The sequence below is a fragment of the Nomascus leucogenys genome, chromosome 9 (assembly GCF_006542625.1).
Source record: "Nomascus leucogenys isolate Asia chromosome 9, Asia_NLE_v1, whole genome shotgun sequence".
Taxonomy (NCBI): Eukaryota; Metazoa; Chordata; class Mammalia; order Primates; family Hylobatidae; genus Nomascus; species Nomascus leucogenys.
The window spans coordinates 114076780-114089195 of NC_044389.1; the positions used below are offsets into that span (position 1 = coordinate 114076780).

Consider the following 12416-nt stretch of genomic DNA (forward strand, 5'->3'; position numbering starts at 1 on the left):
ACCCGGTCTCAAGTATTTTTTATAGCAATGCAAGAATGGCCTAACACAGGAACGCCATGAGCACATACACATTACTAGGGAATGCACATCACAGGGACGCACAGCAGCCCGGGAACGCATGTCACAGGGACGCACAGCAGCATGGGATTACATGTCACACGGACTCACAGCAGCATGGGAACGCACGTCACATGGACGCACAGCAGCACCAGATCACACGTCACAGGGACGCACAGCAGCACGGGAACACATCACATGGACACACGCCGCACGGGACCACGTCACATGGACGCACAGCGGCACGGGAACACGCCACAGGGACGCACAACACCACGGGAACGCACGTCACAGGGACGCACAATAGCCCGGGTTTCCACGTCACAGGGATGCACAGCAGCACGGGAACGCACGTCACAAGGACGCACAGCAGCACGGGAACATGTCACAGGGACGCACAGCAGCACGGGAACGCACGTCACAGGGACGCACGGCAGCACGTCACAGGGACGCACGGCAGTACGTCACAGGGACACACAGGGACGCACGGCAGCACGGGAACGCACGTCACAGGGACGCACGGCAGCGCGGGAACGCACGTCACATGGATGCAGAGCAGTACGGGAACACACGTCAACATGGAGACACAGAGAAGGTGGTAGTAAATTCTATGAAGTAAAATAAAACAGGACAAGGGGCAGCTGGACGGGGGCTGTTTTACATAGAATTACTGAGGAGGGACTCTCTGATGAGGTCGCACTTGAGTCAGATGTGAGGAAAGGAAGGGTTAAGTAAGGCTCGCCCGGGCTGAGGAACAACATTCCCGCCATGTGCGGAACAGCTACGGGAGTCCCGCAAAGTCAGAGGAGGCATCGGGAACAGCTCCTGTAATCCCGGGAGACTGGAAAGGACACCAGGTTTTATTTCGTGTGATGCAAAATCACCAGATGGCTGTGGGCGGGATGTGATGCCCGGTGTGTGCTGTGTGAACAAACTGCGGAGGGAACGGTGGAAGGGGCTGCTACGGGCAGAACTGTGGACCCAAATTCCTGTGCTGAAGTCCTCACCACAGGACCTCAGAATGTGGCTGTTCGGAGAAAGGGGCTTTAAAGAGGTGATTAAGGTAAAATGAGACCAGGAGAGTGGATCCTATTCCAATAGGACTGACGTCCTTGTAAGAACAGATGAGGACACAGACACTCCCAGAGGGATGAAGGACCCAGGAGAAAACGAGATCTATGAGCCATGGAAAGAGGCCTCAAGAGGAACCAGCCCTGCTCACACCCTCATCTCGGGCTTCCAGCCTCCAGGACTGTGGGAACGCGGATCTGTTGTTTAGAAGTCACCCCACCTGTGGCACTTTGTTATGGCAGCCCCAGAAAACAACGGGGGAGACGGACAGGAGATGAGAGAAGTGCTGGTGAGAGAGGGCGGCCTGGAGCAGGGTGGAAAGAAAGAACTGAAGCGCCCTCTGCTGCAGGAGTGGCTGACAGGGTGATTTCCACAGGCAGTAAGAGAACAATACAGGCGTTCAGACAGTGGAAAGGTGTTTGGTCTAAAGCACTGGGTGACAGACAGGGACGTTTCCTGAGACGGGTGGCACAAGGAAAGGAACACCAAGAGACAGCAAGTTCAGGGTGGCATGCGCAGCTCAGTCGGGATGGGGGGCCCGAGGCTCACAAGGCTGGCAGAGGCCCCCAGACAGGTTGCAGCAGAGGGGTATTCGGGATGTCACCTTGAAGGCAGGGGGTGACGGGTGACAGCACTGCACGTGGCTGGGAAAATGGCTCTGGAGGGAGCACAGCAAAGAGCTAGGAGCAGCCACGGGGTAAACCCCTCAAAGAAGAAAAAGAAGGCTGACGAAGTTAAATGAGTAACTCTAACCTAACTCACATGTGACAGTCATTCTGTTGGTCTAAATCTGTTTCCACTACGCCACCCAAACGCTTCCTTATCAACACTGTGGATGTCAAGCAAAACTCACAGATGCAAATTTTAAAACACAAGACGTTTGCCCAAAAGCTGTAATGATTCAAGATGAACACGGACTTTAACAGATTAGAGTTTGTGTTAAAATTTAAAATTAGAACTGCTAAGCAAATCAGAGTCAACACTGGCCGGCAAAAGCTTCATAAAACAAAACTGCTTTCCACCTAAGGAGCCTTATTTCATCCAGTAGTGCTGGAAGGAGCCTCCAACGCCGTTTCTGCAGGGATCTGGCCATCCACAGGCTGCACTGCCTCCTCTTTATTAGGGAGGGCCCAACACAACTGTGTGTGCAGTGCTCCCAGGACAGCTCAAGTCACGGCACATCACAGAGGTTCGTCTTTAACTCAGACCCCCCAATACCAGCCCCAAATCTTGAGGTGGCAGCTATCAACATGAGAAGTGCACTCACCCAACACAAGCAAAGTAGTGAAGAAGAAAATAAAATTAAGTGTACATTCTAAGTAAACTATTAGGTGTTTTTAATATAAGTACTGTACATGAATCTGCCCTCTGACAAAATTGGGTGTTTTCCTTATTTTATTTGGAAAACAATCCATACATTAACTCCTTTGAATTTCCTGAGCATCAATGCTCACCCTCCTCACCTCTCCATCACACCCATCATTAGCGCACATTTTGAGTTTCCTAAGCATCAATGCTCACCCTCCTCACCTCTCCACCACACCCACCATTAGCGCACATTTTGAGTTTCCTAAGCATCAATGCTCACCCTCCTCACCTCTCCACCATGCCCACCATTAGCGCACATTTTGAATTTCCTCACCATCAATGCTCACCCTCCTCACCTCTCCACCACACCCACCATCAGTGCACATTTCACTTGTTTCATCACTAAATGTGCACGTAGTGGACAGTGTTATGCGCTACATAATAGTCTGGCAATTCCACAAAGAGAACAAAACTGTGTTAATACATAATACATGCAGTTAAAAATGAAGTATTATAACCTCTATTAGGACTAAAGAAAACTCATTTATCACTGGAATGTATTAACTGCTTAACTATCTCCACACAGAACAGTGTTTAGAATGTTCACAAAGCAGAAAACTCAAGGAATATTCCAAGACGAAAATATCAAAACTAGATTACTCTCATCCTTGCAACAATCACAGCCCAATACAAACTGAAACTTCTAGATGTGTACGTCATTTACACCGTCTGCCTGGCACTGTTCCCACCTGTTCAGGCACTGAACAGGGAGGGCTGAGCATGTGGGAAGATCATGCCACTAACGTTTATCCTGTCATTGAAACTAGGGAGATAACTGCACTCAGAGAAACATTCAGGCCTCTTTGTGATCATAAACATAGGGCACTGGGCTACCGCAGAGAGCACAAGGCAAACAGTAAGTGAAGAATTCTATGAATTTATGGTATAAATACATGAATTCATTCTCTCAATACACATCTTTTGTTACCTACGTTTAAATTTGAACCACATAAAATTGATGTCATACAGGCCATTAGCTGATGTGATGATACAAGTCCATGAAAGATACCAGATGTCTAATATTAAACAGATGAAACAGTAAGAAACAGGATCCAAACAAAAAGAGAGTGGATGGTAAACGTTTATTGTCTGTAGAAAGGAAGGCTGGAGCAGATGCATGCATACAGAGGTGAAGGGGCATCTTTCTAGGCACTGTCTCAGTCAACGCAGGCTGCCAAAACACAAGACTATAGGCCGAAAGGTTTCAACAACAGAAATTAGTTATTTTCCAGTTCTGGAGACTCTTAGTCCATGACCAAGGTGTCAACCAGTGCAGCTTCTGGTGAGTCCCCTCTTCCGGTGTGTGGCACCGCCATCCTGCCGTGTGCCCCTGCCATCCTGCCGCGTGCCCACAGGGGCTCTTCTATTAATATTAGCACAGAGAGGCTGGGCACAGTGGCTCACACCTGTAATCCCAGCACTTTGAGAGGCCAAGGAGGGCGGATCACGAGGTCAAGAGATCGAGACCATCTGGCCAACATGGTGAAACACCGTCTCTACTAAAACTACAAAAATTAGTTGGGTGTGGTGGCAGGCACCTGTAGTCTCAGCTACTCGGGAGGCTGAGGCAGGAGAATCCCTTGAACCCGGGAGGCGGAGGTTGCAGTGAGCCAATATCACGCCACTGCACTCCAGCCTGGGCGACAGAGCGAGACTCCATCTCTCCATCTCAAAAAAAAAAAAGACAGATGGGGAGAGGGGGAGATAGAGAGCGTGCACGCACAAGGGCAGCCATAAGGGTGAGCTGTCTGGTGTCTCTTCTGACAAGGACACACTCATGCTATGGGATCAGGGCATCCTCTCCACTACCTCATTTTGCTTTAACCACTTCCTTAGAGGCCCCATCTCCAAATACAGCCACACTGGGGGTCAGGGCTTCAACACAGATTTCTGGGGGATGGAGACATTCAGTTGAGAACATCCTGTCCCTGGCCTCCCCCAAATTCATGTCCTTCTTACATGGCAAATACAGTCATCCCATCCCAACAGCCCCAGAAGTCTTATTCCAGCATCAGCGCTAGGGTATGAAGTCCCGAGTCTCAACAAAACGTCACCTGAATCAGGACTGGGTGGGACTCAGGGTGCGATTTGCCCACCCTGAAGCTGAGCTCCCCTCCAGCCGTAAACCACGGAACCCAAACAAGTTACGTGTTCCCAAAATACAACAGTAGGGCAGGCACGGGACAGATGCTCTCTTTCCAAAAGAGAGAAAGAGGCAACAGGGAAAGGGTGGCGGGGCCCAAGCAAGTCCAAAACCCCGCCAAGGCAAACTCCACAAGCTCTTCAGGCTCCAGAGAGCCCCTCTTGGTCTGGATGCACCACCCTCCAGGCATGCTGGGGCAGGAGCGTCACCCCCTTGGCTCAGCCTGGCAACCCCATCCCCACAGCACTGGACCATGGCAACCTGGCCCTGAAACCAAGGAGGCTCCCACACTTCGAAACCAAGGAAGAAACAGGCCCTCATCCTGGGACTGCAGTGAGAGCTGCAGCCCTGCCAACCTCAGAATCACCTTCAGGGGCATTCTTCCCTCATCTTGAAGGGTGGTAAAGGTTCTCGCCCAGGCAGCTCTGGTTTCCGTGCTGTGGAATCCCAGCAGTCTGATGCCTTGCTTCAATCTGTCCCCACCGTGTCCCCTCTGGTTCAAGCTGGCGGGGTCTCTGGGTGTAATCCCATCTCCAGTCCTGGATCCTGCTGCGGTGGGTGCTTAAAGCCGTGGCTCCCACCCACACTCACCTCCCTGCAAACTGACTGTTCAGACAAACCCTGCATGTTCTCTTCAGAACCAGCTTTCTCTTTTTTTTGTAACAGGCATAGGCTGGGAATTTCCCGACTCTTACAAGTTCTCGTCCCCTTTCCCTTAACAACTCTTTCGGAGTGTCTCCATCCTTTCACACAACAACTCGTTCGGAGTGTCTCCATCCTTTCACACTTCATTATAAGCGAGGAGAGCAGCAGGGCTGCACCTTTAACATTTCATTCACAAGATCTCAGCTCAGCCAAGTCCTCAGCCATTTTGTCATGAGGATCACTTTCTTCTGGTTCCCCGTAACCTGTCCCTTGCCTCCTCTAAGCCTCAGCAGAAGGGCCTTCAACATCCACTTTTCCACAACATTCTATGATACCTGCATTCTCTGAGACGCTAGAAGCTTTCTCTCCAGCTCTCCCCTTTCCTCTCTGAGCCTTCACCCAAGTCACCTTCAGTGTCCATATTTCTACCAACAAGCTCTTCACAGCTATCGAGGCTTTCTCCAGCAGGTACCTGAAAACGCCTGCAGCATCTACCCATTCCCAGTCCCAAAGCCATGTCCACATTTTCAGGCATTTCTTAAGCAGCCCCCCACTTTGTGGTACTAAAATCTGTCTTAGTTTGCTCTGGCTGCCATAACAAAATACCACAGACTGGGTGATTTATAAAAAACAGAAATTTATTTTCTCACAGTTCTGGAGGCTGGAAGTCCAAGATCAAGCCAATTCAGGTTCTGGTGCGGGCTCATCCTTACGGACGGCCGCCCTCTGGCTCTGCCCTTACATGACACAGAGAGTGACAGAGAGATTGAGAACACAGGTGAGCTCTCCACTGTCTCCTCTTATGAGGACCTCACGCAACCTCACTGAACCTTAACTACTTCCTTAGAGGCCCAATCTCCAAATTCAACCATACCAGGGGTGAGGTCTTCAACACTGAACTGGGGGGACACAAACATTCTGTCCATGACAGATATTATAAATGGATTCTCAGATTCACAGACATCAGCATCCTACACACTCGCAGGTAAGGAAAGGTGCTTACACTAGTGTCAGCAACAGGCTGGGGTGTCGGCAGCTGCACCGCGTATCTCCAGATATGAGCAGTCTGATCTCCAGAAGCTGAAGAGAGAAATCGGGGAAAATTACCCAAGGCACAGACCATGGTAAAATGCGCTCTTCACCGCCACTACGGCTAAGCAGCAGCAGTCAGACCTTTCCGGCTTAGTGACCACTTAGTGAGATCAATGTACTTTTTACTTAAATAACTCTTTTCTGAGACTGCACAATGCTATTGAGAATAGAGTACATGTCCAAAATTGAGGAAATAATGATTACTTATAAAACTATTTCACCTTTCATGTTAGCATAGAAAGTCCTGGAAGTTCAGAGAAAATGTACAAATAGTAGATTTTCCTCTCCATCTATCTAACCTAAGAAACCCTATCGTAACAGAACTTAGAGCTCCAATCAACTCTGAGATGTTCGGGAAAGTGACATTCACTCCATCCAGTCAACACAGAGGCCCTTTCAATGCGCCAGGCACCTATCAGCACTACTCATGTGTGCGGCTCCCGCCCTGCTCTGTTTTCAGCAGCCAGTTTGCGAGGAAACGCTTTGACTGAGGATTGGAAAGACAAAAGGACAGCAATGCGGGGCATAGAACAGGCCTCGGACACCAGCATGGCCACGTCTCATCCACACACGGGCAGGCTGGCTTCCACCTTCTCTTCACTGCCACCCAACTTCCCTAAAGGAGCTGCTCTGAGATGATGCAGTACGTTTTATGCAAATGAATGTACTGCCCCGACTTGCAACTCCTCAAATCAACATCACGCCCAGTCCCAGTCTAACCCTCCTCTCTCCATGCTCATTACCTCACGTTTCCCAGTGTAACTCTCCTCTCTATCCCCATTACCTCACGTTTCCTAGTCTAACTCTCCCCTCTCTATGCTCATCACCTCATGTTTCCAAGTCTTCATCAGTTCCTGGATGTGTCTGGTTCCACCCTCTTTTCCAGCCGTTTGGTTTGAATCTGGACACATCTAATTGCCACCAGTCTCCTTGCCCTCTTTCCAATCATCCCACAAACCGCCAACTTCGTAAGGTGTAAACTCCTTGTCTGCTTTAGTCTTCATACACGTATGAAGGTGAAAGTCAGCTATGTGGTCTGGGCCTGCTCAAAATGACTCTCAGTCTAACCCTCCCGCCACATTTCTCTCTCACATAGAAACTCCAACCAAACCACGACTCGCTGCATCCCACACACTGGAAGTACTTGTCGCTGGGGCTCCTTCTTAAACAACTCCACCTGCATGAAGCGGCCAGTCATCTCGACCTCGGTGTTCTATTCCTGGGTCAGCACAATTTGGCCCATAGGCGAAACCCAGGCAGCTGCCTACTTTTGTGAATAAGTGCACACAGCCATGTCCACTCATCAGTGCACTGTCTGCTGCTTTTATGCTGCAATAGCAGAACTCAGTACTGGCGACAGAGCCTGAATGTCCCGCAAAGATGAAAATATTCACTGCTTATTCCTTTACAGAAAAATCATAAGGACCTCTGGTCTACTGAAAGCCTACACACATCCTTCAAGATCATCACCAATGTCCCTGGGCTATCATGGGGATCTGTGGGAGTCTGACAATCTCACAGGAAAAGTTCTCAGTACTGTAAGGCTACCCTCCAAAAGCAACCAAGGAAGGCACGTTTTTAAAACTACTCTGAAATTATGGCAAATCCAAGCTACCACGGGTTAGGTAAATTACCCAGAAAGAAGTAAAAATGCTAACATTGGCAACTTGCCGTGTCTCTGTGCTACTTTTCTCATTTCTCCGTACCAGATCCGTACAATCTAAGGGAACAGAATGGTAACCACAGGGCCTTGAGGAGCTCCGTCTACAGGAACCACGGGGGGAACAACAAACATGCTGATGCTGTACGGAAAGGCTTCAAGAAGACCGTGAAGCCATCTTCATCTCACGATAAATCCAACTGCTTATCCACTACTGTCTCTAGAAAGTACTGCTCAATGTATTTTCCTTTATCCATTTCTCATTTAATTCATAAAATGTCTACTGAAGATTAACTTTCATAAAAGCCATGGATTATTCTGCTATGATAAGAAAGGAATATTTATAGTTGTTTTAAGACTATCTAACATTTTGTTCAATGAAGAAAAAAATCAACATACCAGTGAGAGCCAACTGCTCTGAGGGATGAAATTTGATAGAATTTACTGCAAAATAAAAATATGATAAAAACAGGTTTAAAGTGACAAAAACATGTTATCAACATTTTATTAGCTATAGCGTGTATTTCAAAGTCAACATTAAAAGAACTATGAGTTCAATATTAGATCCTCCACTCAGTTAAATTATAAATAAATGTGTGAATTAGAACAGAGGCACAATAAAAACAACTAAGCTATGAACCACCAAATCGCTACAGTTTAGGACCCCAGGAAAAGGATATTCATCATCTAGTTCTTTTTATAGACAAAGATGTCATTTTTAGCTAAAAATAAATCAGGATTAAAAAAAGAAAACATAATTATGACAACAGGTGAAGACAAATTATAGTGTGGTAGACACAATTTATTACCATAAGCCCCACCCCACCCGCCTTCCTTCCCAGCCTAAGGACCCCAATCTGTTCTGTGACTAGTAGAGACCCCAGGACCCCAGAGAGTATAACCTCTGCCAGCCTCAGAAAATGAATCAGGACTGGGCTGCGCAGGCTATGACGTCCTCCCACTCTCCTTACAAAAGGGGTATCTGGCAGAGGTCTTTTTTTTTTTTTTTTTTTTGTGAGATAGGGTCTCACTCTGGTTGCCTAGGCTGGAGTGCAATGGCGCGATCTCAGCTCACTACAGCTTTGACCTTCAAGACTCAGGTGATCCTCCCACCTTAGCCTCCCAAGTAGCTGGGACCACAAGAATGTACCACCACACCTGACTAGTTTGGGGTTTCTTTGTATTTTTAGTAGAGACAGGGTCTTGCCATTTTTAGTAAAGACAGGGTCGGGCCGGGCGCAGTGGCTCACGCCTATAATACCAGCACTTTGGGAGGCCGAGGCGGGCGGATCACGAGGTCAGGAGATCAAGACCACGGTGAAACCCCGTCTCTACTAAAAATACAAAAAATTAGCTGGGCGCTGTGGCAGGCACCTGTAGTCCCAGCTACTCGGGAGGCTGAGGCAGGAGAATGGCGTGAACCCGGGGGGCGGAGCTTGCAGTGAGCCGAGATCATGTCACTGCACTCCAGCCTGGGCAACAGAGCTGAGACACCATCTCAAAAAAAAAATGACAGGGTCTTTTGCATTTTTAGTAGAGACAGGGTCTTGCCATGTTGCCCAGGCTGGTCTCAAACTCCTGCCCACCTCAGCCTCCCAAAGTGCTGGGATTACAGGTGTGAGCCACCGCACCTGGCCAGAGGTCTGAGGAAGCTATCATTTTCTTGAAAAAGGAGCATGAGACCCTGGCACTTCACCTTCCCCCTTGCTCCTGTCTTGAATGTAGACAGAACAGCTTGACATGTGGTCAGCAAGACCACAAGCACGCACATAAATGCCAGCATTGAACACAGAGCCCAGCTCCACAGGCCTGACCTAGTCTGGAGCCCACACTGCCCACCTGGGATCTTCCCGAAGCAAACGACAGGGATTGGGATGGGGTGAGCTACCGTCAGTCAGCACCAGTCAGCAGAGCAAAGAGTTGACTCATGTCACTCTGGGGACACCAACCCTTATTTCCACCCCTTGTGAAGAAAATGCATGTCCCTAACATAGAACATATAGAAATTTTACCAAATCTGAATAGGTGATCTCCTTAACAAAATGTTGGTAGCTATACCATTAGAATTATATTTTTCTAAGGAACTAAATGAAAAATGCTAGAAGATAGCCTCATTATTAATATTAAAATACAGATAACTGTGGGAAATACTGGTGGAAACTGTGTACGCTTATAAGCAATAAACTTAAGCACTCAATGGAGCTAAAACCAAATTATCACTAGAACCACTAACAAATAGTATTAATGCTTCCAATTTTGATGAGAAATTTTGGTAAGATCAGTGTTCAATTTTCACTTTATTATGTCTATCCCAACCTTCAGCTAATCACAAATGAAGCTGGGCCACTGTGAGGTGTGGGTGGAAGGCACCACGCCACAGAAGGAGGCAGAGGGCAGGTACAAGGTGACAGGAGCTGTGGAGGCAGTTTCTTCGCAGCACTGCTCACGTAGGCATAATAACGTGAAAACTGACCCCTGATCTTACCAAATCGGCACAGAATCATGTTGGGGTGAGGATGGAAACCAGGCCTGTGTAATGAGGCCCTCGAGAGAGCTCAGTCACCCCCAGTCACCTTCCACAGTGGATGGTCAACTGGTGGGCTGGAGCAGGAAGGCGGGGGCAGCACTGTGAGCCACGATTTAAAGGTGCGGCAGCAGAATCCGCGGGCACCTGACCCAATCCACAGTGGCCATGAGGGGAGCAGAAACGGGGATGCCAGCCATGGCTACCCTTCATCCAGTGTCAAAGGCACTGGCTCTTTCCATCACGTGCACATTTAACTGTCATAAAATTTAAGCTGAAATCTAAAGAGAGAAGAACAAAGGGGACAACAACCTCTGCCACCAGTGTCACCTCTGCCTCCGAGAGGCGCAGACACAGTGAAACTGGGACCCTCACCCATTTTCTTCTCCTGGGGGCCAGAGAGGGGAGTCTGCTGTTGGGCATTTTGCTCAGAGGACCCAAGAGGAAAGAGGCAGAGTGTGATTCAGGGTCAAGACCACCTCCTTGTAGAGTTGTACTGATTCAACTCCCACCAGCCCCACCACTCCCTTTAGTTAGGTCAACTTAGAGATCAAAACATCTCCAGGCCAGGCACAGTGACTCACGCCTGTAATCCCAACACTTTGGGAGGCCGAGGCAAGCGGATCGCCTGAGGTCAGGAGTTCAAGACCAGTCTGACCAACAAGGTGAAACCCCATGTCTACTAAAAATACAAAACTTAGCTGGGCGTGGTGGCATGTGCCTGTACTCCCAGCTACTTGGGAGGCCGAAGCAGGAGAATCCTTTGAACCAGGGATGCAGAAGTTGCAGTGAGCTGAGATCCTACCACGGCACTCCAGCCTGGCGACAGAGCAAGACTCCATCTCAAAAAATTAATTAATTAAAAATAAATTTAAAAAAAATACAAAATTTAGCCAGGCGTGGTGGCGGGCAGCTGTAATCCCAGCTATTCGGGAGGCTGAAGCTGGAGAATCGTTTCAACGTGGGAGGCGGAGGTTGCAGCGAATGGAGATCGCACCACTGCGCTTCAGCCTGGGTGACAGAGTGAGACTCCGTCTCAAAAAAAGAAAAATCCCCTAGTGGAAAAACGCAAACACAAGTCCCCAGGAGGAAGAGGAGAGACACACGCAACACAACAGCGTGCCAGAAACACAGGCGTCTTCTCCCCTCTCTGACACCTCTCCAAATGCAGGAGGCATCCTGGAAGAAATAGGCACAGACCCACAAAGAAAGAACTAAAGAGATGATGAGCGAAGAGACGACACCAAATACTGGAGGCCAGAAGAGCAGATGGTGACGGTGAGTGGGTGAACACGGGAAGGTTAAATTAACCTGCGTGAAGAACGGAAAGCCAACAAAAAAAACAAGCCAGGCAAAAGAACAGGAAGAGACTTCTTCCTGCTGGGACAAGGCAGCCTCTATGGATCCACTCAAACCCCCTACTGGGATTAATTATAAAAGCTGCAGATAAACAGCAAAAAATAAACAAAAAGCTTTAAGTCATCATGGAAGCCCTGAGGCCCCAGAGGGAAGCACTGGAAACCCCACTACCTGACGCACTCCCTCAAGGCACAGAGACCAGCCGGAGCGAGGGTGAAGTCCAGACGTGAGGGGCCACGACAGGAGCTGAGGCCAGATCCCTCAGGAGAGGCAGCCAGGAAGGAGCAGGCCAGCTGCTCGCCTCCCCCAGGCACTGACAGCACCTAAACTGGGCATGAGGGCGGACACCAAGCAGAAAGCAGCCTCTAAGAGCTAACACGGCAAGGACTGGCAGATGAAACTAAAGCTCAGGGCCTGTGAAGGCACACCCTTGAAGGACAACTCCCTTAGAACAAGGGAAAGCGAGAGGAACAGCAGAGCCCCTAAAGCCTGAAACC

At 48.9% G+C, this 12416-nt stretch overlaps 1 protein-coding gene across 5 annotated transcripts in view; it reads right to left on the reverse strand.

The window, feature by feature from the left end:
• WDR37 (WD repeat domain 37) overlaps positions 1-12416 on the reverse strand; it is a 77624-nt gene that overhangs the window by 31569 nt on the left and 33639 nt on the right. For all 5 annotated transcript variants that reach the window (XM_030819368.1, XM_003280239.4, XM_012499419.2 and 2 more), the window contains 2 exons: positions 8436-8480; positions 6288-6364 (listed from right to left, as the gene is read on the reverse strand). In XM_030819368.1, the coding sequence (XP_030675228.1) occupies positions 6288-6364; positions 8436-8480 (122 nt within the window). The remainder of the gene's footprint in view (positions 1-6287; positions 6365-8435; positions 8481-12416) is intronic.